The sequence below is a fragment of the Trichosurus vulpecula genome, chromosome 7 (genome assembly GCF_011100635.1).
Source record: "Trichosurus vulpecula isolate mTriVul1 chromosome 7, mTriVul1.pri, whole genome shotgun sequence".
NCBI lineage: Eukaryota > Metazoa > Chordata > Mammalia > Diprotodontia > Phalangeridae > Trichosurus > Trichosurus vulpecula.
Window position 1 is genome coordinate 78,225,500 of NC_050579.1, and position 24,184 is coordinate 78,249,683.

General features: G+C 35.2%; 1 protein-coding gene across 3 annotated transcripts in view; it reads right to left on the reverse strand.

Moving 5' to 3' along the window:
- LOC118856270 (TLC domain-containing protein 4-like) overlaps positions 1 to 24,184 on the reverse strand; it is a 78,696-nt gene that overhangs the window by 34,692 nt on the left and 19,820 nt on the right. For 2 of the 3 annotated variants that reach the window (XM_036766469.1, XM_036766471.1), the window contains 5 exons: positions 17,303 to 17,392; positions 16,778 to 16,937; positions 8,345 to 8,434; positions 5,689 to 5,747; positions 4,556 to 4,650 (listed from right to left, as the gene is read on the reverse strand). In XM_036766469.1, the coding sequence (XP_036622364.1) occupies positions 4,556 to 4,650; positions 5,689 to 5,747; positions 8,345 to 8,434; positions 16,778 to 16,926 (393 nt within the window). In that variant the 5' untranslated portion in view covers positions 16,927 to 16,937; positions 17,303 to 17,392. The remainder of the gene's footprint in view (positions 1 to 4,555; positions 4,651 to 5,688; positions 5,748 to 8,344; positions 8,435 to 16,777; positions 16,938 to 17,302; positions 17,393 to 24,184) is intronic. The other variant, XM_036766470.1, reaches the window with a different exon arrangement.

Sequence of the window (24,184 nt, forward strand, 5' to 3'; positions counted from 1 at the left end):
GTAGCAGAAAAAAGATAAGTTATTAGAAAGAACAAAAAACATTTTATTAGTAGATTACTCTGACACAATTATAAGATAGTCTGAATGTTTTATCTTTTATTCTGGAGAACACCTTAAAGGAACTACGGATAGTCTCCAACACTGGACTGGTGAGTGAGTTTATAGCCCTTACATACCCCAACCTCCCATAACCATCTAATCTGGGGTACCAAAAGAATACTCCCTCATCTCCTAAGGGCAATAGAAACTTTGCTCTTTTCTGATGAGAAAGCGGGGGGTGGGGGTGGGAAGGAGGAAGGAAGGAAGGAAGGAATGGAGGGAGGGAAGGAGGGAGGGAGGAAATGAAGAGAGGAAGGAAGGAAGGAAGGGAAACCATTTTAGAGCCTGAAAAACCTCCGTCACTTCTTTCTGCCAGTATCCCTTTATCTTGCCACTCTATTCCCAAGGCTCTAAAACTTTCATGGCCAAGGGAAGGGCTGGGAAAGACGAAAGGGATTAGAGAACAGAAAGAAGACAAAAAAAGATACTGTTGAAAGATGGTCCTCAATTATGGGGAGAGAGAGCAAATGGATGAGTAAATGGAAAAGCAAAGAGAAACCCATCTTCCTCATCTCTTCCCAAACACTTCCTCCTCAGATTTCCTTGCCTTGCTAAGAGGTCTTCACCATCTTCCCAGGCTGTTACCCATACCTCACTTCAACCCCAGCCGCAGGAACAAACACAACCATATGGGGGACAAGAGTCTTCAGTTTGACTGCTTAGCAGTACAGAGTGAGAGATGAATAAATCACTGCCAAAGGTCCTGTTCTGGGTATCTCAAATGACAATGCTAAACAAATTTTCTCATAGGAAAACTATTACAAATAGTAATTAATTATAAACAGCAATTATTAATGCTACCAGCACCTTGTTTTTCAGATGTATGAGTTAAAATCCTGAGGTACAGCAGGAACAACCTAGGAGCTTCATTTTTCATTTAAGGTATCATTTATATGAGACTATCAAGCAGGCATGATCAACGATGACAGACGCCAAAGGGCAGTTTTATGAGGGAGAGCGAAGCCAAAATCCACCTTGCTAGAGGATGTCATGATAACATTGCCTGGGGGAGTGGGAAGAGGGTAGAATCCTCACTGTTATTCAATTCATTCCTGAAGCATGAAAACTATCAAAACACACTGCAACTATGGATGCGGCCAGAGCTACACCTCATAAGGAGGTAGAACAGAATGATCAGCAAGGAACACCAACAGGGCAGCATCACGAGCAGGGTGCTGGAGTGGGAGGTAGGAAGACTCCAGTTCTGATCTTACCCAGCACCAGCTGAATGGGCATAGACATGGCATTTAACCATTTGGAATTTAGTTTCCTCATATGCAAAACAGGGATGGATGATAATATTTGTAGTGCTATCTCATGGGGTTTTTGGGGGATCAAATGAGATAACATAGGCAAAGTGCTCTACAAACTGTAATGTAATACATAAAAATTAATAATAATAATTAAGATTATTATTATCCCCACAAAAGAAGACTAAAAAGCTACCAAAGACATCTGAGTTCTACTCTTACTTAAGATGCTGTGTCAAAAAGTTAGGCGTTAATCCACAACATTGGAGATGTGTGTATATGTGTGTGTGTGTTTTGTGTGTGTGTGTGTGTAGGAACGTTAATATATTCATTTCTCTGATAATTTTGCTTTCCCTAGTCACATTATGTTTCTACTTTGGATCCAAGTGATATTGAAGTTAGGTGATATATAAAAAAAATTTTCTTTATTGGAAGCAAATTAGGGTCAAGTGATATCTTGTTTTTATTCTTTGCTTCTTGAATGTGAAATTCTAAATTAGCTACAAAAGAAACATTATTTCAGAAAGAAAACTTATTGTAAAAACCTTAATCATAAACACTGCAAGGTACAAAAAAGATTATTTTCTTAAAATGGAAATTAGACCAGTATTAAGAAGAAATAATGATATAAATCAAAGCACCAGCTTTGTGAAGGCCTACATTAAGACACAGAAATACAAGCATAAAGTTATCTTATACAAAATTATAATGCCATCTTGGAACTCTACATGTGGGTCTTGACATGTAGTATGTACTTATTACATTTCTGAGTCCAAGAGTTATCAAACATTTGAAATTTTTTCCCTTTTGGGTTTCATAAGAATAGACTCACTTTTATTAGTATATGCTGAATTAAATCAATGAGATAGAACTTTAATTTATCAACACACTAATCTACCACCTTTAGAATTAAAGCTGATTTTTATTCATCAACATTATTTAATGAGAAAAAAAAGCTAATTGAAAATTAGACTCTAACATGCACTTATTTTGGCTTAACAAAAAAGGCAAAAAAGAATAAAGTCCAATGAGAATCAGTGCCCATTCCGCAAACACAACATTCAACATGCAAGTCCAAGCAAAGCCATCATTTATCAACCTGTGATATGCAAGAGTGACCAAGAGTGAACAGTGGATTCACAATATATTAATATGAATTAACATTAAAAAAGATAACACTTCTTTTATTAGGTCATATTGGTTTCATAGCATATGTGTTCTTAGTGATCTGTGTTCAGAAAATATATTTTTCCTTAAATTGTTATCTGATATTACACACACACACTCACATTCAGTCTTTCCAAATAGTGTGCCTACATTTTTATTAGTTACACTGCAATGAAAACTAACAACTACAATAGACTTTGTTCTGCATGGATTTTATCAATATGTGTTGATTGGTATAAAGTAGCGATATATCAAATAACTAAGGTCATAAGAAAGAGAACCGCACATATACTCGGGTTGTACTACTCTTTTCTTTAAGTAATAAAAAGCTTGAAGTTATAGCAACAAAAACTGGCATTTCATTTAGTTTTCTGGAAAAAAAGGTAATGTATTACAAGAATCTCTTATTTTATAACTACCTAATATATTAATCATAGGAAGACAAAAGATATAAAACCCTAAGGCAGTCTGTCTTCTATTTATATCCACACTATTCCAGGGAAAAGCAGATGATGTATAATGCCTTTTTGTAGCTATGAGTGGGCATATTTATATCTACTTAAAATTGTATCTTATTGCTATAAATATTTGCATTAATTAAAGCTATCATACTTCAGATGAGTGATTTGCATAGATACAATACCGAAGAAAAGCAATGATCTGAAGTCAGAGGACCTAGGCTCAAATCTCTGGTACTTACTACACTTGTGACCCCAGAGAAATAATTAAACATTCTTGGGCCACTGATTTTCTAATCTGGAAGATGAGGAGAGTGGACTAGATGGATTCTGAGATTCCTTTCAGCTCTAAATCTCTTACACTATGATCTAATTTTTCAGGGGAAATATATCAGTAGAATTCCTGTTATGTATAATACTACAGAAGTTATAAAACTGAATTCAGTGTTAGTTACTGAAAATTTAATACTAAATATAAAATAACAAAATGTAATTCTCACTGTGGCTTATCACCAAAAAAGTGAAGTTTTCTGCTGTAGCTTAATAATGATATCTTATATTAGTGACAGTTAAAAATAAAAATACCAAGAGCTTTTCTCATATGCGTTTCTGTTACTTTCAAAAAAAATTTCATGTTAACAGCTGCTAATATTCTTTCATTTAAGGTTTTATGAAAGTCTATGGTAGAAAATAAAATTAAAAAAGAAAAATTTATTACAATACAAAATGAACATTCACCCACAAAACAAAAGCTAGGGGGGAAGGGGGAACAGTGTGAAAAAAAAAAGCCAGTATTCACATTTAGGCTTTAAAAGTAAAAACATAAAGGATATCTTGCCATGCCAACTTTGTAGAAAGCTTAGAAATATTTATTGTTTTGGAATTTATTTTATACATATTAATATATCTCATGCTAGAGAAGGCATGAAGATAAGTTACTGATATCATTTCTATTTGGAAGAATAATTTTTATATGAAATACATATGAGATTTATTATTTTACTTTACTCCCCTACCTTTGATAAAATTAACCTGAATTTTGCTCATTCAGTCCTAGGACTCAGATGAAGCTCTAGGCAGCCAACAATATTCCAGAATTAGATATCTAGCATAAGTATGTCATTAAGTGGGAATGATGATTTGAGCTATTTTATAGGAATCTGCAAATGCCTGGCACTATGTCATCATAAAGAATCATAAATCATCTGAACTACCAACAGCAGTACATTAATAGTCAGGTCCCTAAAAATCCTTAAAGTTCTTTGAACACAATTTCAAGGAAATGTATACACCAACCTTTCTCAGAGTTTATTTAGATCTATTCAGAAAAACTCACATATAAATAGTCATATAGATATCCTCCCAAAAACTCAGAAATACAGGTATGCACGCAATACTAAAATTGAGTTAATAGTTAATCAATATTGTAGAACTATCACTAAGATGATTTTAGTGTTCTTGGAAGTGTTCTTTTTTTTTCTTTGGTAAGTTCTAGAGTCATATATTTAAATCAACGTTCACCCTTAGTCACTATTCCCAGTCTTGTCTTCTTGTTAGACTATTGCAACATATGGCACTCACCAGTACAAAGAAGTATGCATATAAAGCTGCTGAATGGTGAATGATAAAAAACTTATCACCAATCACCTTCCAGTATAAAAGGATAAGAAATATATCTGCAAAAAGGAAAAAAAAATGACCAAAGTGAGGGAACAGATAAGTAAAAAACTTGCACCACTTCAGACTTACTCAGAATGACTTGTTACTTGGCTCGATACTTCAAATATATCAGCAGCAGATGTCAAGTTAAAACAATAAAATTATTAGATGCTCGGAGATGCACAACATATAGAATTAATCATAGTCACAGAGACAGAGACATAGACATAGTCACAGAGAAGGCAAATGCTTTTGCTATAAGGATTAAAAACTCAAGCAAGTGAAGTGAATGGCTATGCAGAGTTGCTACTCTATTTCAGGCAGGAAAGTACAGCCCATCTCACTAAGAGGTATGGAATTAAGTGGGAAAAGCTTTATATTATTTGATCTTTCATTTAAAGTCAAGAAATTTGAATTCGTGATCTAAAGTCATCAAAGAAGAAAGTTATGAAAAGAAGATCTACAATATTTCTTTTCTAGCACAATAATTATCAAAAGATTTAATTATAAAATAGAAATACAGTGAAAAGGTTAAAATACCCTAAAATTTCTCTCTGAATGTTTCCTGAAATAAGGGAGTTAGGTTCAGAAACATAAGAGTTTTTGATACGCTATTTTAAAAGATAGAGGAAAAAAATTCATGTTGTTTTTTAAAATAATTAATGTCACCACAAAAAGCACATTAAATCTGCAAATGCAGAAAAGAGTGGCTAGCTAGAATGAAGACCCATAAAAAGGACCTCAACAATACCAAAAGTCAAAGTGACCAGGTTCCTGCTCTTTGACATCTAGCTCATCTGTTCTAGGACGCATTTCTCCCTCATAACCTCATTTTGAAAAATAAGATAAATTATTTAGCCCTAGGCAAAGAGGGAAAGGTTTCATACACATAATCAAAGGATAAATTTTTTTGGTCGCAGTTCTTAAAATGTATGGCTGACATAAAGGAACCGAAAGATGGCTCTATTTCTTCATAGCATAGTTACAGAAATATAAATCAAAATAAACTTTTATTTATTACTCATAATCACCATTTAACTACATCACATAATTACCAGAGAGGAGGTAGCCTGAAACGATGGCAAGATTCAGTTGAACAAGTGAAGGGTCACCCCTGTGAATAAACATGAAAATAAAGTTTCAGTCTTTACCATCCAACTCGGGGATTTTGGGGTGCCATTTTTGTAAGAGAGCATTTCAGCGCATTTGTTTTTGTTTCATGGTTTAAATATTCTGAAAAATTGTTACATCATTATTTGGAAAATTACAGTTTCGTATGTAAATCATGTTGGTACTCTTAACAGTGATACACTTCCTTAGATATCACTTGAAAGGGGTTGGAATATTCCAGCCAAACTGTAAATTCTAGAAGGGATTCATCGTCCGTAGGATGCCTCAAATACAACCCCTTCTGACAACTTGAGAATTCCTTTTAATTAACCCAAAAGAATGAAATTTAACTGAGAAATATGCTGTAGGACATACTTTCCATGGGAAGCCTTATAGGCTTAAGCCAAGTCTCCAAAGTTTCTTTTAGGACAAATGATTGGCTCTGAGGGGTCCAGACTAGGCTGATGGTGATGAAGAACAATGATGATAGTTGCATTTATATGGTGCTTTAAAGTTTGCTAAGGACTTTATAAATATTGTTTCTTTTTATCCTCACAATAACCCCGAGATGTAGGTGCTATTATTATCCCCATTTTACAGATAAGGAAACCGAGGCAAACCAAGGTCAAGTGACTTGCTCAGGGTCACACAGTATTAAGGGAATGAGGCTGGATTAGAACTCATGTCTTTCTGATTTCAGGCTCAAAACTATGTATTGTGCCATCTACCTGCTCTGCTCCACTGAGGAGCACAGGAGAAAATTTTGCTCCCAGTCAATTCTTCTGAATTGGGAATATACCTCTCCTTTTTTACATCCCCTCTCAGAACACACACAACACCAGGAAAGCAGTAAGTACTTGGATTCATCACTGTTCCAAACCCAAATCCCTGGAATAGCTACAGTGGTAGAAATTAAACAGTAGCAGTGATTGTTCTGAGATGCAAAGGATAGCTAAAGTCCCGGTGTAGCAAATGTTTTATTAAGATTATAGGGAATATCACAGCATTAGCTCTCTCAACTATTATCAAATGAATAAATATTGAGTATCTCTAATTATGTAGAAAATATAGGACTAAGTATTGTAACACAGTCTGACAACATATGTAATGATTAGTGTATGGTAGAAATTAACCAAAAATGTAACTTCCAGCTAGGCCATTGTAATAATTTTGTTGTTCAGCCCTTTCAGTCACGTCTGACTCTTTGTGACCACATCTGGGGTTTTCTTGGCAAAGATACTAGAGCAGCTAGCCATTTCCTTCTCCAGCTCATTTTGCAGATGAGGCAAACAGGGTTAAGTGACTAACAGAGATTTTAAATTAGAAAGTTTTTTATGCTAAAAAAAGTAAGAATCAAAATCTCAGAACTGAAAGAAATAATCTAGTCCCCTTGCTTTGAGGTAGATAAGGTATTATTATATGTAAGGAATTTTAATAATTCCATATGGCTGGAAAGCTGTAAGGTAAACTAGAACCCGGATGTCTTGTTTCTTGAATATAATACTCCTGTAGCAACACAAGCCTCTCAGTCTTACAGAATTAAATCAAATCACTCACAAATAGAAACAAAATTTCAGCCTATATTTACTACTGGAACGAAGGATCAGTGATTTTCGCTTGTGTTGGAAACTCATGGAGTAAGGTGTCACACCTATAACCTGGGAGGTAATTGCTAGAAAATTGCCTGAAGCATGGAGAATGTTAAACGGACTTACCTAGGGTCACAGGTGTAATAAGTGACAAAGGCAACATCTGAACCCAGGGACAAACTGATCCCTCTATCCAGTGCAATACACTCATTATTAGAATATTATTTACTAGTTTCAAAAGTAATAATTCAATGGAAATCTTGCTACCTTTGACCATATTACAGTTAGAATTTTATTCAAGTTCAAATTTCAGCTAGAATACTGAATCTTGCAATCAGGAAGATCTGACTTCAAGTCTCACTTTCAACACGTACCAGATAAGTGACCCTAGGCAAGTCACTTAACCTCTAAGTACTCTAGGTAACTCTCAAAGACTATTTATGCTAAAAAGTTAACAAACTGCATTGGGAAAGAGTTTCTTCTTCCTATATCAAGTACCCTATATCAATGAAATCCCAGGTCTAGTTCCTATTCCTTATTAAAATAGGGAATCCAAATTTTTGTCTCTAATGTCAAACAATAAGGCAAATATTAAATTAATGACTGAATCAAAGTAGAGGTGGCTCAGCGTATAGAACCGCAGGCCCCAAGTCAGGAAGACCTGAGTTCAAATCTGCCCTCAGACACTTACTAGCTGGGTGACCCTGGGCAAGTCACTTAACCCTGTCTTCCTTAGAGAAGGAAATGGCAGACTGCTCCAGTATCTTTGCCAAGAAGATCCTAAATGCTGTCATGAAGAGTTGGACACAACTGAAACGAGTAAATAACAAGATACTTTTCAACTAGACTGTCTTGTCCTAGTTAGAAACATTCTCCAACACAACTGAACCATAAACTCTGACATATAAACAGAAACCCTTTATATTTTCAGGGTAAATGAAAAATAATCTTACAAAGAAACATTGCTCTGAAAAGCATAAATGAAATCAAACCATTTGGGGAAATATCTTACCAAAGGGGATCAGCTATAGTAGCTTCATCAAAAAATAAAATATATAAGCATAAAGAACCAACCAGCAAGGAATGGAATGTGGATGCAATTCTGAAACGAGAAAAAAAATATATTCAATATTATTCAGACTGAAATGCATCCTTATCTCGCTCAGGCATATGAAATATTCTAAGGGAATTATGATGGCAAATATAAGAAGTAAATGGGATGGTAATAGCCCTGTACTTGGAATCAGTAAAGATCTGAGTTCAAACCCTGCCTGTGATCATGGGCAAATCAGTTAACCTCTTTGAGATCTATTTTCTTCATCTGTAAAAGGAGGATAATAATACTTGCTATATTTATCTCACAGGGATGCTGTGAGGAATGATATAATGTAATTTGAACATTTTTAAAACCTGAGTGCTATAAAAATATTTGTTATTATTTTTCTGAAGATTATAGCATAGAACTACAACTTTCAAATAATCAGTATTTTCTAATCACTATCAATATCAAACAAATCTCCCTTTAATTCTCTTACTTAAAAAACTGGATATGCTTGCTCACCAGTCATATAACATGTTTCGTCAGTTGCAATCACTCCTCAGGGTAGTTTTGCTCAAATACTTCAATAGAGCTATGAATTTAATCAATATGGGTACTACCTCCAAAGATGCAGATTGCCAAATATTCGTGCCCTCTCATTCTGCACAACATCCTTTTGTAACTCCTCCATGGCAGGGCTTTTAGGGACCTCTTGTTTAATTTTCAAAATAGCCAAGACATATATATCTCTATTTTATGAGGGGTGGGGGGAGAATTAAGGATCAAGAGAGGTTAAGTGACTTGCCCACTGTCACATGGAGGTTAATGAGCAGAAACATTAAGACCAGAACCCAGGTCTTCTAACTCCTATTCTGCTGTTCTTTCTAAATACAGTGCTATCAGATGCTGCAAACTGGTAAGAAAATGCAATTTGAAAAGTGATCTTTGTCAAAACACACTAAGGAACCTGATCACATTTAGGATATGTTATTTTCCAAAGTCCAAAATACATAAAAGCAAACTAGAGATATCAACTAATTAACACTAATCTTCTGTTCATAAAGAAGGTCTAAAGTTTTGAGGAAAATTCAATTCAACCTCAACCAATATTTATTAAGCACCCAAAATGTCCTTGGCAGGTACTGTATTATTTCTCTTCTAAGTAGAAATGTAAAAGTTTCTAGAAAATTATATCTAATATTAACAAAATGAACCAAATCATATAAACTTAATTTTATGTATATATGTGTATACATGTGTATTTGTACACATATACATACACACTACTTATATCTGTAATTTATGCATGTATACATTCCTATATAATTATATTTTATATGTGTGTATCATATTGATCTATATATCTTGTCCCATAAACTCTCACACAACGAACATTTACCTTAGCTAACAATTATGGATCTATAAATATCTTGACTTCAAAATTATAACAACATAGTTTACAAGCTTTAAAAAGTTTACAGGAATAAAGAAAGAAAAAAGGTAAAGAGTGAGAGTATTATTTTGAGTTTTCTCAAATTCAAAGTACTTTTTTCTTCAATAATATCAAGTAGCATCCCTTTAAAATAATTAAAATATAATCAATATGCAGTTCAATATTACAAAATAACCTCATAGCAAGACAAACTTAGGAGTTTATATTATCAAAATAAGTGTTCCTAAAAATCAGACAAAGTCAAAGAGAATTTTAAATACTGTTGAGGTCCTCACTATTTAAAGGATTCACTGCAGTGAATCCTTCTGTAAAGTTAAAAGTCCTTTTATAATATAAATAATTAACCCACATTTCATACCAGGCCCCCCATACTTAAAAAAAGTGTATTGATTTCTTTTGTTTTTACACTGCCTAAATTTTTCCCCATATCCTTCCCCATTCTCTTCTCAAAAAGGTATCTCTTATGACAAAGATCTCTTTCAGAAAAGAAAAAAAGAGGAAATGAAAAAAAATTCAACAAAACTGATCAATACATTGAAAAAAACTGGTAATATATGCAATGCTGCATACTTTTGGATACCCTCACTTCTGCAAAGGCATGGGGGTGGGGAAAAGATATCTTCTCCTAGTTCTTGTTTGGGGCCAAGCTTTTCTTTGTAATTTTGCAGCATTCATTTTTTATTGTTCTGTAGTGGTTGTTCCTTTCACTTCTATTGTTGTTATCATTGTGTGTAAGGGCATTTTTTGGCTTTGCTAACTTCACTTTCCATTATTTCATTAAAATCTTTCCATTTATCTTTGTATTCAACAAATTTATCATTTCTTATAGTACAGTAAGTGGTACCTTCATGTACCACAATTTGTTTACTCATTCCCCAACTGACGGCCAGCTGCTTTGCTTTCAGGTCTTTGTTACCACACTTACACAAAAATCCTGCTGTATATGTTGCTGTATATGGAGACAGTAGGATCTCTGGGCCAAAGGCTATGAACATTTAATCATTTCATTGTCATAATTCCAAATTGCTTTCCAAAAAGTACTAATTCACAGCCTCAGAAAAAATGCATCAGTGAGCCTCTCCACCACCCTTTCAACATTAGCCATTCCTATCTTTTGTCATTTGTTCCAATTTTCTGGTTGTCAAGTAAGACTTCAGGGTTGTTTTGATTTGCATTTCTCTTATTATTAGGGATTTGTAGTATTCTGTCATATGGTTGTTCATAGTTTGCAGATCTTTTGAGAATTTTTTGTTATTATATTTTGACTACTCATCTACTGGCAGGATGGCTTTTCGGTTTTATCTATCCCTTCTTATCTCTCTAATCTAGGGTTCAGATATTTGTCCTTGACTTGGAGGTAACAGTAAAGATAAATCTGGATGTATCATGTCAGAATGACATTGACCAATTTCCTTCCCTCTGAGATTACTTCGCATCTATGGTACAAATAGTTTCTATATAAATGGTCATTTACATGTTGTTTCCTCGGGTGGCATGTGAGCTCCCTGAGGAAAGAAACTGGTTTTGCTTTTCTACGTCCATCACTTAGCACAAAACCCAAGACGTACTAAGCACTTGAGATAAATGATTTGTCGATTGACTAACTACAACCTGTATGTACAACTAAAAAAGTCCAAAAGCAGTCAGCCCAATTACTCAGAAAACTACTTGTATGTATCTCACTGATTAGATATAGCAACACTCTCAATCAGTCTAATTCTACTATGGTGTGTACAGGTTTATCTTAAAATGGGTAGAATTATAAACACCTCAAAACAAGAAGAATACAAAGTAACTTTAACATATCAGTGAAATGGTAAGAAAAAAACAGGATAAAATTAATTAGGAGAAAGTAAGATGTAGCTTAGGAATATAAAACAAATAAAACAATCTATATGTGCCTAGTCAAATCATACCAATCAATTAATTACACCATAATTTCTAGCCCTATCTTTATTTTTCTGTTTGTCAACAAATACTACATCCCACTGAACAATGGGAGCAAATATTGTTTACTGTATCACTTATTCTGTATTATAAAGCATATCCTGAAATATAATTCATAATTTATCATTTCAGATACCTTCGGAAACATTTTTGTGAAATGCCACAAGTCACTTTAAATGCAAAATTAATTCCTGGCACACGTGTAATTCGAATGCCTTTTTGTTTAGAAGGAATGGTAAAATACACACTAATATAAAATATGTTTTTCACTTTTAAACTTTATTTAGCATACTAAATTTGTCTGTAAAATTTTTTTCTAAGAAATAATTAATAATCATATTAGAATGGCAGTTTAGAAACTGGAAATTTAATCATTTTTAGGTAGTCCATTTGTTAACAACTAAAATTACATAATCTAAAACAAGGCAAAAGCAGCAGCTTAATTAGTGGACCAGCAAATAAAAAAATAAATCAGGAGTAATTCAGCACAGCAGGATTCTCCATGCTAAGTGTGTCCATCTGGCTAATGCTGGAACTAAGTGAATAAAGGAAGAAGAAATAAATTATAATATTGTGGCAAATAATACATATAATTCTTATCTTTTATGTAAGAGCAACAATTAAACTTAATGACTCAATTTCAATTATAACCACTCAAATTAATGTTTTTTGGTGGGGATTTTTCTTTGCCTTCCTAAGTGACTCAGACCATACGGGGTTCACAGACTTTTAGGCAGTCTCTGATGGTGAGGAAGCAGCAGCTTGTGTTATGTTAATTTATTCTCTCCAAGTTAGTAGAAAAATTGCTGCAATAGGGAAAAGCCAAATCCTATGGGTTTCAGGAGGCAGGAATCACCCCCAACTTGGAACTAGTGATACAGAGACAGTTTCTCCTTTGAGATTTCTTGGTAAGCCTATTTTTCATTTATAAAGTGGTAAATAGTAACTGGTCAGTGACGGCTGCTCTTGCCTTGTTTTAAGTTGTGTAACATTAGTTACTAATACATAGAATGCTCATAAATCATTAAATCTGTCAATCCATGGGCTATAGGAATGTGATTCTACTTTCCACCTCCCATCCCAGGTATTTTTCCATTTTTTGCTCAATTCTTCATTTTGCCACTATGAAAACTCCACTTTGGGGTAGCACTCCCTAGTAGAAAGAATGCTGGATTTGGAGTCAGGGAAGACCTTGGTTTGAATACAATTTACTAGCTGTGTGACTGTGAACAAGTTACTTAACTTCTCTGAGACCTTGGTTTCCTCATCACAAAATGGGGATTATAATACATACAGTACACGTTGCGTGAGCAGCAGATGAGATAATGTATGTAAAAGTGTTTTGCAAAGTGCTATATAAATGTCAACAATTATTACTTTGGCCTCTCTGGGAATGAACAGTCTTTTCAAAAGAAGAAATGCAAGCAATCAATAAGCATATGACAGAATGCTCGAAATCATTAGTAATAAGAGAAATACAAATTAAAACATTTCTGAGACTTCACCTTATACACATCAGATGGGCCAAGCTGACAACAACTGAAAATAGAGAGACAAACTGATACACTCTTTGTGGGGCTGTGAAGTAAACTAACTATTCTGGGAAACAACTTGGAATAATAATTTTAAAAGTTGTTAAATGACACATGTAATGGTACCATATCTAGGTGCCTACCCTAAGTAAGTCAAGGACAGAGAGTTCCCTTAGATATAAAAATACAGTAGCCCATTTTGTAGAAGCAAAAAAATTAGAAGGAAAGTGAATACCCATTGACTCTGGAATGGCTTAACAAATTACTATGTGTGAATGAAATGAAATACTATGCCATATGGAATCACAACTATGAAGAATTAAGAAAAACCTGGGAAGAACTGCATGAACTGACGCAGGTGAAACAGAACCAGGAAAATATATTATTGCCAGTTCAAAAAACTTTAGCATCTCCTCTGTGTCTCTAGAATAAAATATGAATTCATCAGTCTGGTTAGTAGTGTGGTAACCAGTTAGTAGTGTGCTAACCCTTCTATGATCAGTTCAAACACCCACTTCTTCCAGAAGCCTTTCTTATTTTACCCAGTTATTAGTGTCCCTCCATCCCTATTTATTTTGTATATATCCTTATATGTGAATACTATATCCCACTGTAATGGAATGTTCTTGAGGGCATGGTTTGTTTCAATTTTATATCACTATTTTCAGTGCCTAGCGTAGTACCTGGCCCATAGCAGATTCTTAAGAAATGCTCAATGAATGATTGATTTTATATGATGACTTCAATTATTTAAAGAGTAAAAATCACTGAAAACTTGATCAATGTAGTGGTCAAGCATTAATTTTGCAAGTCCAGGGGCGGAGCATGTTTCCTGCCTCTCCAAAAAGGGGTGGTAGGCTATCTGTACTGAATGAGGCATACATTTTTAGACATAGCCAATATGTTTATTTAATTTACTTGACTGAATTTAATTGTTACAAAAGTAAATCCTCTGGCAAAGAAGGATTTCATTGGAACATGACAGCAATGTTAAAAAAAAAAAAAAGGAAGAAGGAAGAGAAGAAAAAGAAGACAAACACTGAAAAACATGAATAATTTTTCTTAAGTGGAAAGTGTAGTGAAGGAGGAAGGCCACATACACAACACACATACTTTTTATGAGGGGGGAAGAGTATTTTGGTCCAAGTATGTGATTTCAACAGTATGGAGAGTTCCTAGTCCTTCCACTGAAGCAGCCGGGTGACTGGTTCTTAACTCGTTGTCTTAGTTACCTGAAGTACTCAGAGTTCTATAACTTTTTCTGATGCACTTAAGTAATATTATTTATTACCTATACATGCTTCTGCCTCTTACTAGACTGTAAGCTTAATGACTCTTGGAGCTTTTATTAGCTACATATGCCAGGCATTAACTGTGCTAACACTCAATGTGCAAAGACAAAAACCAAACAGTCCAACATTTGATGTCCTCAAGCAGTTTACATTCTATGCGGAGGAGGGGGAAAGACAACTCATGCATATATAACAAAAATATATTTAAGGACTGTTTAGAGGATGAAGCACTAGCAGCTGCGGACCAGGGAGGGTGAAATCAGGAAATGCCTTGCAGATGGTTACATCTGAGCTCAGCTTTGAGGGAAACTTGGAAGTTTAGGAGGCTATTGTGATAAGGAAATGCATTCCAGGCACGAAGGCAAGAAGAACCTGTCTTACTTAAGATTTTTTCTTTTCTTCCCCCAAAAGTGCACATAATGGTCTGTAGAAGGTAATCTTAATAAATATGTGCTGAACAATAATATTAGCACATTTAATCCAGCACATAGCACAGTGCCTCATACAAGCAGGTGTTTAATAAATGCTTGTTGCCTTTAAGGTTTACAAAGTGTGTTCCTTATAACAGTCTATGAGGTAGATGGTATATATAATATCACCTACATGCTAAATGAACACAACAGAGATTCAAAGAAATTAAGCTATCAGGCAAAGTAACAAGTTATCAGTCACTTGTTAAGATGAAAAACAGAACACATTTGAGGACAAAAGCTGGATACACAAGCAAGAAAGTTCTGCTCAACTTACCCATGCTTTCACTAGAAAAAGTTCAGATGTTTATTCTTTGCAACACTGTTTCAATTTATCTGTTATTTGATGCTCTTTATTTCTACTGAGATAGCTCTGTCTGAGATAACTCTGTGAATTCATCAGTCTTTGATATCTCCTGTTAATACTTTCAATGCCATTAGTTGTTTGCCTTTGTAATTTTCACTTTATATATATTAGTGGATTATTTGATCTGATGTTTTTAGTAAAACATCTCTCAAAAATGTCGCCCTTGCCCTGTAGTCAATTTTTATTTTTTAATTTTTTTTTGGAGGGGGGAAGGCGGGGCAATTGGAGTTAAGTGACTTGCCCAAGGTCACACAGCTAGTAAATGTGTCAAGTGTCTGAGGCTGCATTTGAACTCAGGTCTTCCTGACTCCAGGACCAATGCTCTACTCACTGCGCCACCTAGCTGCCCCCCCCAGTAGCCAATTTTAAGAGACCTTCACTTTCCTTTACTTTTGCGGGTGGGGGAGTGGGGGAGTGGAGGGGGTGGAGGGTTGGTAGGAGGTGGTAGGGAGGGCAAGAGAGACAATATCCCCATTCTATAATTCTATGCATTAAAATATTTAAAATCTAACTTAGAATTCTGAAAGAAAGCAAATTCCACCTTTAGTTGTTCTACCATATGCAGAAAAATGCTTATTACATACATACAGCATATATGAAATGCCTGTACCAATTATAACATTTTTAAAAGTTTATGTTTTTCACAGCATGAACCAAAGCTGTTGTAATGAGAGATAATGAATACAGACTACAAGTTCTTGATCTCTGATCAGAATAAAGATCAAAGCTTCAGCTCAAATATTTAACTGTTCTCTAAGAAGAACTTGGATTTTGGCAAACATCCTTCAAACTTAATATCAAATGGTAATTTTCTGCTGCCCTCTTTCCCATCCCCCCAAAAGGGAAATTTTAGAATTAATTTTATCGTAAGTATTACTGTCATCTAAATAACATAAAGTGTGTAATATTCCCATAGTACGCTAAAAACTGAAGGCACAAAGAAATGAATGTTTGAAAAGGTAGTTATTGAGTACCTACTCTGTACAAAGTACTGCAGTAGGCTGAGATGCTTTAGAACCATAATATTTTACATGAGAAATGAGGTAGTCAAACCAAAACTTGCTAAAGAATACTAAAAATGTTTTTTTCTTAAATGTCTATAATTCACTTTCTCCTTCCTTTTCATCAATATTAACTCTTTTTTTGTTTTGTGGAAATGTGTTTAATATAATCTGATCAAAAATAAATTGAGTTCAATTTAAAGCATATATAATATAATCTAAAGAAAATAATATTTCAAAATATTTTGGTTTTAAGTGATCATATGGCTATAGTCTGGTGTTGAATTTTCTGGGACTTGTGACTTTTAATATTCTCCTATACTACTTAGTTTTAGAAATTTTACCTTGAGTTCCATTCAATCTTCTTTTGGGTGCTTAGTTTGTTAAAACCTGAGGTTACTTGTGCTGAAAACCAAGAACTTACAACGTGGAAAAGAAGCTGAAACATGAGAAAACTGGTAAAAACAATGCCAATAATGCTGTAGAAATCCATGTTTCTTCAATCTGTTAAGGGAAACAGTAAATAATTACTTCTATGGACTGTTTCTAAAATTAAGACTTCAAATATTTAAAGTCAAGTCTATCTCTTTAGGCTGAGAAATAGTTTTAAATAATTTAGTGCAATAATAAAATATAAAGAAGCTATTGGATGTTTAAGGGATTTGGCTGTTTTTCTTAATCTTTACCAGCTAGCCTGTCAAGTCTTACATGCACATTTATACTGGAAAAGTTTAAAACATTATCTTCAAAAGAATATTTAAATAGGAATTTACTTAACACTAATTAAAACATTAGGGGCCAATTTCAACATAGCCACATTAAAAATTATTAATTTCATTTTTATAATTGCTACTATTATAAAAACTCACCCACCACAACCGCAGTTATCCTTTGAGTACTTTTTTGACTTCTCAATTCATACTCCCACATTGGAATAGAAATTATCCCTTCACTTAGAGCTGCAAACCAGAGAAAAAACAGCTTAAACAACAAGAAAAACAAAGTCTAACAAAATAAAATGTATTAAATATATAAAATAAAATGTATATTAAATGCCCAAGAGATCAATATAACAAATAATATTTAATTTGAAAATTACTAATCCTGCTCAAAGTAGTACCTTAGTTTTAAACTTATTTTACAGTAATATCAACAATATGCCTAAAATTTTTTCCATGTAGTTTTCTCTCAAAAAATTGTTTCAGATGATAAAAATTAGATTAGAAGATAAAGGAATATTATACACAAACACATACAATTTAAAACATTTCCATATGAAATTAAATTCATTTAACTCCTAAAAACTTTAATAACATTCAGAACAAAGAATGGAATGAAGCATGTATTTTATATACAGCAGAAAAGTAATTTTAGAGCTCTCTCTTTGATAAAGCTGAACCCAGATGAAAAGAAAATTAATCATTATAAATTTCCCACCACCCAATGAGAAAAATTAAGGTTAAAGTCATCTATTGAAGGCAATTCTCCAGTGAAAATAATCCACAGAATACGTCGGCAATAACATAACTTTATCCCCTTCCACTAGGATACCATAATGAAAATTTGCTTTCCATACAACTGTTTTTCTATATCGTAATGAATTCTTTCCTTATTCATTTTTGTACTGTTTCTTAAAAACCTGATATTAAAATCCTTTGCAGTGACAGTCCATTAAGTTTATTACTCATTTATTTTTACTAAAATTAAATCTATACTGTCATTATTATGTTCTATATTGGTTTGCTTTTGAAAAACACATTACTACAGAGATATTTTAAAGCAGATGTCTTCTAACATTAGCTATTGGAGGAACTTTTAATTTTGCTATTCTAACAGAAGACAAGTATCATTAAGAACTTTTCCTTTCCAAGTCACAATACTGTCTTATATTAGATGCCATATTTCATATTTTAAAAGATTTACAATGATTTTTTAAAACTATGTGTGGCCATTCTATTTGAATCTCCTCTATAAAGTGTCATTAATATGCACAAGAACTCCATTTGCTCAAGTTGTAGCCATATGAAAAGTCTTAAATACACTGAAGTAATTAAGACTGGTGGCACACTAATATACTGTTGGTGGAATTAAGAATATTCTAAATAGATTTCTTTCGTACATACTTCTATGGACCTAAGCCACGTTATTCCACTAACTACACATTATGTGCCAATTGGCCTTACCTGCCACTCTTCACATGTGGCATTTTATCCTCTTCCTTTTTGCCTTTTCAGAAACTGCTCCCTACACCTGGAATGCAATACCTCCTTATCTCTACCTCTTAGATTTCTAAGTCCTTGAATCCTTCAGCACTCAGCTCAGGTCTCATCATCAGGATGGTCCAGGAAGCCTTTCCAGCTTCCCTCCCCATTACCAGTGCTCCTGTTCATTTAGGGCACAAAGAGAATGTAAACTCCTTTTGGGTGGAAGCTGTCTCATTTTTGTTTGTGCTCAGTGACCTTGCATAGTACCTTGTCCATAGTGGGTGTTTAATAATTGCTTATTAAATTAAACTGAATTGTTCTGCTTAACCCAAGAGGGCAGAAATACGAAGTTTGTAGGAGCTGAAGTGAGGTAAATTTAAGTTCAATACTGTAAGGAAAATATTCAAGTGGGATAGGATGCCTCAGGAGGCAGGGATTCTCCATCAGTGGAAGACTTCAAGAAAGGCTAGATGACCATTTATTAAGAATGTTGTAGAAGGGAGGGCAGATAGTGGAAAGAAGTAATCAAAAGCAAACACTTTCAAAGGGGGACAGAATAGGAGGAAGCAAAATATAGTTAGTCTTTCACAACATGAGTATTGTGGAAGGGTTTTACATAATGATACACATGTGACCTATGTTGAATTGCTTGCCTTCTTAGGGAGGGTGGGTGAGGAGGGAAGAGGGGAGAGAATTTGGAACTCAAACTTTTAAAAAGAGATGTTCAAAAAAAAAGTTGTTTTTACATGCAACTAGGAAATAAGATATACAGGCAATGGGGCATAGAAATCTATCTTGCCCTACAAGAAAGGAAGGGAAAAGGGGATGGGGGGGAGTGGGGTGACAGAAGTGAGGGCTCACTGGGGAATAGAACAATCAGAATATATGCCATCTTAGAGTGGGGGGGGAGGGTAGAAATGGGGAGAAAATTTGTAATTCAAAATCTTGTGGAAATCAATGCTGAAAACTAAAAATATTAAATAAAAATTTTTTAAAAAAATAAGAATGCTGTAGAGGGGATTACTATTCAACAACTGCACTAAATGAAAATTAGATTCCTTCCTACTCAGATTCTATAATTCTGGGTCCATTCACTGTATCGCTTCCAAATCTACAGGAAAGAACAGACCACATCTTGACCACAAAAGATATCCTGCAAATTTCTACTATTCCTTGACTATACCCTAAGTTTTCTAACTTCGCAGATTTAGTTCCAGGCAAGGAACGCCTTTGACCTTTGGGTACAGAGATGACAAATGACACTCTCTTTCAAGGAACTTATATTTCAATAGGGAGAATACAACATATATACACACATGCATATGCATAACAAGGTAGAATAGAATAAGAGTAAATAGAAAGTGCTGAAAATTTTTGAGGAAGGAGAAATCACTTTTGGATGGATCAAGGAAGGCTTTATAAAGGAAGCAGGCCATGAGCTGGACCTTGAAAAGCAGGTTTTCAACAGGCAGAAGAAAAGCAGAGACAGTACAAGGGAGCCCATGAAAATGCTCAGAGGCAAGAGAATACAGGACAACAGTGGTGAACAGCTAATAGACTAGAGAAGATGAGGAATAATGTAAAATAAGGCTGGAGCCACCTGTTGGAGACACTGATAGGTTAGGCTAAGGAGTTGGTATTTTATCTTCAAGGTAATAAGAAATAGCTGGCTAGTATTTCTGAGCAGGGCACTGAACCTGTTCATACGTATGTTTTAGAAAGATTGTTTTGGCAGCTGTTTGAAAAACAGTTTGGAAAAGGTTTAGGAAGTAGAAACGATTTAGGAAGCTCCATGAAGCCTTACTCTTCTAAAAATTATTTCATCTCTCTGAAATTTTATAGTACTATGTACTTCACAAGCACCTGTCACATTCTGTTTTGCAATCTATTTGTCTGCATACTTGCTATATCCCCTGCTAGGCTGAAAGTTCCATGAGAACAGGTAATTGTCTTCATCACTGTAATTTCCACAACTCCTGGTACAGTGTTTTGCACATAGTAAATGCCCCCAAAAGTCCGCTGAATTAAACTGAATTTCTGATTGGTTTTGGCACTGGCAAGGACCCTAACACTCAATTTTTTTCTCTTCCCCCCCCCCAACAAAAGTTAAAACGATGCCAACAAAATGGATCTCTCCTTTAAATCCTTCATACCCTAACTTGAGGAATGCATGGAGAAGCCATATCCTCCTTGAAGGAAAAGGGTTAGTTTTGGTGTTTTTTGTTTCTGGATTCCATATATGTAAGTACAATACATAGTATGGTGCTTAGTAAGTGTTTGCTGAATGGAACTAAGAGGAGATCTAGACATAAATGGACCCTAGTATGAAACCTGTTATGAATTTCTTTAAGACAGGGGTCCTTATCCTGGAATCTATTAACTTTTTTAAAAATATGTTGATAATGGTATTTCAATATAATTGGTTCCCTTTGAAATCTTTAATAGTATTTTATTTTATGCATTTAAAAACATTATTCTGAGAGGGGATCTACAAAATGGATCCATAACTCAAAAAAGGCTAAGAATCCCTGCTTTAAGACATTATATTCACATAAAGAAACAATTTCCTCCTTATTTTATTTCTTTAATTTGGGTTTTTACATAGGTATATTTCTACTTGTTTAACTGAGGATTGGTTAAAATTTAAATAGATAAGTTTAGATTCCACAATAAAAATCAGATAAGAAGCTATACAGTATATGCTAGATTTAGAATCAGAAGAGACATAGATTTAAATTCCTTCTCTGAAACTATGAGCAAATAGTTGAACCTCTCTAGGCCTCAGTTTCCTCATCTATAAAATGGTGATAAATGCCTCAAGAATCTATCTTGAAAGAATGTGGGAGAATCAAAGAAAAATGTTTACAAGTTTATAATGTTTATATATTATCTGCAAACCTGACAGAGATATGTAAAACTCAATTATTATTAATAGTATATTTTCTCCTTTTTGGCTTTTTAAATATGTGTGTATACACATATACAAACATACCTGCTGTAGTGAGTAAATTATCATAAATAAGAGGTCTACCAGATTAAAAGATTGAAAACTCCTCATGGAATGATCAAAGAATACTGGCTCTGGAGTCCAAGGATTTCAGATCCTGCCCCTGACTCTCCATGACCTTGGGCAAGTACTTAACATCTCTGGGCCTTAGTTTCCTCATCCATAAAATAAGGGCTTGAACCCCTTAGGTGGTACATGGTCTTTGGGGTTCCTTGCAACCCTAGGTCTATGAGTCTGCTCTTGCAATCACCCACCCTGTCTCTACCTAGCCAGGAGGATCACTCAGGGCAACAGCATCTCCCTATTTCAATATACTCAGCTGTCAAAGTGATCTTCCTAAGGGCTGGACTGAGCTTGTCACCAGTCTCTCCAATTCAATAAACAATGGCTCCCTATCGCTTCCAGGATTAAATATAAAACCCTGGTTAACTTTTGAAGCCCATTATAACCTGGCCCTTTCCTACCCTTCCTGTTTTCTTACACCTGACTCTATCTAAAGTACTCTGTGATTCAGTGACACTGGGTCTCTTTGCCATTCCTTGAACAACAGCTATCTCTTGACTCTGGCTATTTTCAATGGCTGTCCCCCATGGCTGGAATTCTCTCCCTCTGTATCTCCATCTTCTGGTTTCCTTCAAATGCCACTTAAAGGTCTACATTCACAAGAAGCTGATCCAAATTCCCTTTAATGTTAATCCTTCCCTTTGTGATTATCCCCAATTTACCCTGTGTATATCTTGTTTGTACATAATTCTTTTATGTTGTTTCCCCCATTAGACTGCAAGCTCCATGAGAGCAGGGATTCTCCTTTCTTTGTATCAATCTCCAGTTTGGCACAGTACATGGCATGCAGTAGGCGAGTAAGAAATATTTGCTGACCCTGCTCCACGATACCATTCTATGAAGACCCAGTGTCCCAATTCACCTGCTACCCACAACACCATTCTGTGAAGACTCGGTATCCCAATTCACCTGCCACCCACTGCCACCCACCTATGGTTAGAATCCTTATGGTTACCTCCCTATCCTGTTACTCTCCCTATCCCTGGATTAATCACCAGCTACCAAGGAATAAATTATTATCCCATACTTCCCACTGTCTCATTCCCATCTTCCTTAAGGCTATCTTACCTATGACCCACTTTAAATCTTCCCACACCTTCCACTATATCTGCTATAATTCCTGTTCCATAATAAGCAAATTTCCCTTCACTGCAGACCTGTACCTCTCATACTCCTTCCACTTCTCTGCTCTCACTGCATCCCCAGTCATCCTCTCTTGGCCTGGCTCTACCTTCCCTCACACCCCACAAGACCCTGGTCCTGAAGAAAAAGTTGGAATGCTCTGTATATAACACTACAACTCTCAGTTTTCTTCTACCAAGTAGCAACCTTGACTGCTTTACTCTATTAACATTTTGTATCCTATACAGAGGACAATGGCTGTTGTCAACCAACCTCTAGCCAGGGGTGGGGAACCTGAAACCTTGATGCTACATGTGGCTCTCTAGGTCCTCAAGTGCAGCCCTTTGACCTAATCCAAACTTCACAGAACAAATCCCCTTAGTAAAAGGCCTTAACCTGATGGCCTTTAACATTGATGCTAATGTACCCTCAACCACCCTTACTTCCAAGTTCCTCAACCTCTTCAAAACCCAGGACCTATTCTTCCATTCTATCTCCCCAAATATTCCATTTCCTTTATCAAAAACTCTGGAATTTCCCTATATGATCATAACTTCCTATCATTCCATCATTCCATATCCCTCACCACTCCTAAACTGACAATCATCTTCACAATAACCTCCAATACTTTCAAATCCTCAGTACTTTCTAAGGTCAGTGCCTCTGCTTTGACTTCATTGTCCCCTCTTTCCAATCCCAATAAGCATGTTAGCCTACTCAACTCTGCACAGCTGTTATTGAATCCTTCATCACTTTGTCCTATTGTTGCTCAGCTGCTGCCCCACCATAGTCTTAGATTAAGGGCTTCCCCCAAGCTTGTCCTGCTGCTGAATAGATCAGAAAGGAGTCACAAAATCTTGCTAACTGGGTAAACTATAACTTCAACCAGGTCCTCGATTCCATTACACGCTGTCACAGAAACTATGCCAAACTTCTTTTTCCTCAAATCCCCACCTCCTCCTTTCCCCCCACTCTCTCAGTTTAGGATACTGACTCTCACTTTACTGAGAAAGTTAAGGCCGTTTGCCTTCAAGTCACCCTCTATCCCCAAATCCTTATATCAACCCTCCTTTCTCTTCCTTTCTTCTAGTCTTTTTGCCAATGCCAACTTCCTTTGCATTTGCCCTTCATTCCAAACCCACCCACCTTCTCCAGGAAGCTGCCCCCCACAATCATTCCTCTCTCAGACTTTCAACCTCTCTCAATCTCCTAGGAGTCAAAGAACTATACATCAAACCCTATGCTTGTTTATTGCAAGCAAGCCACTATGCTTAATTGCTTTTCCAAATCCTTAACTCAATCCCTCTCAGCAAAAAGGTGACGTCAACTTAGAATGGAAATATATCTATACTAGA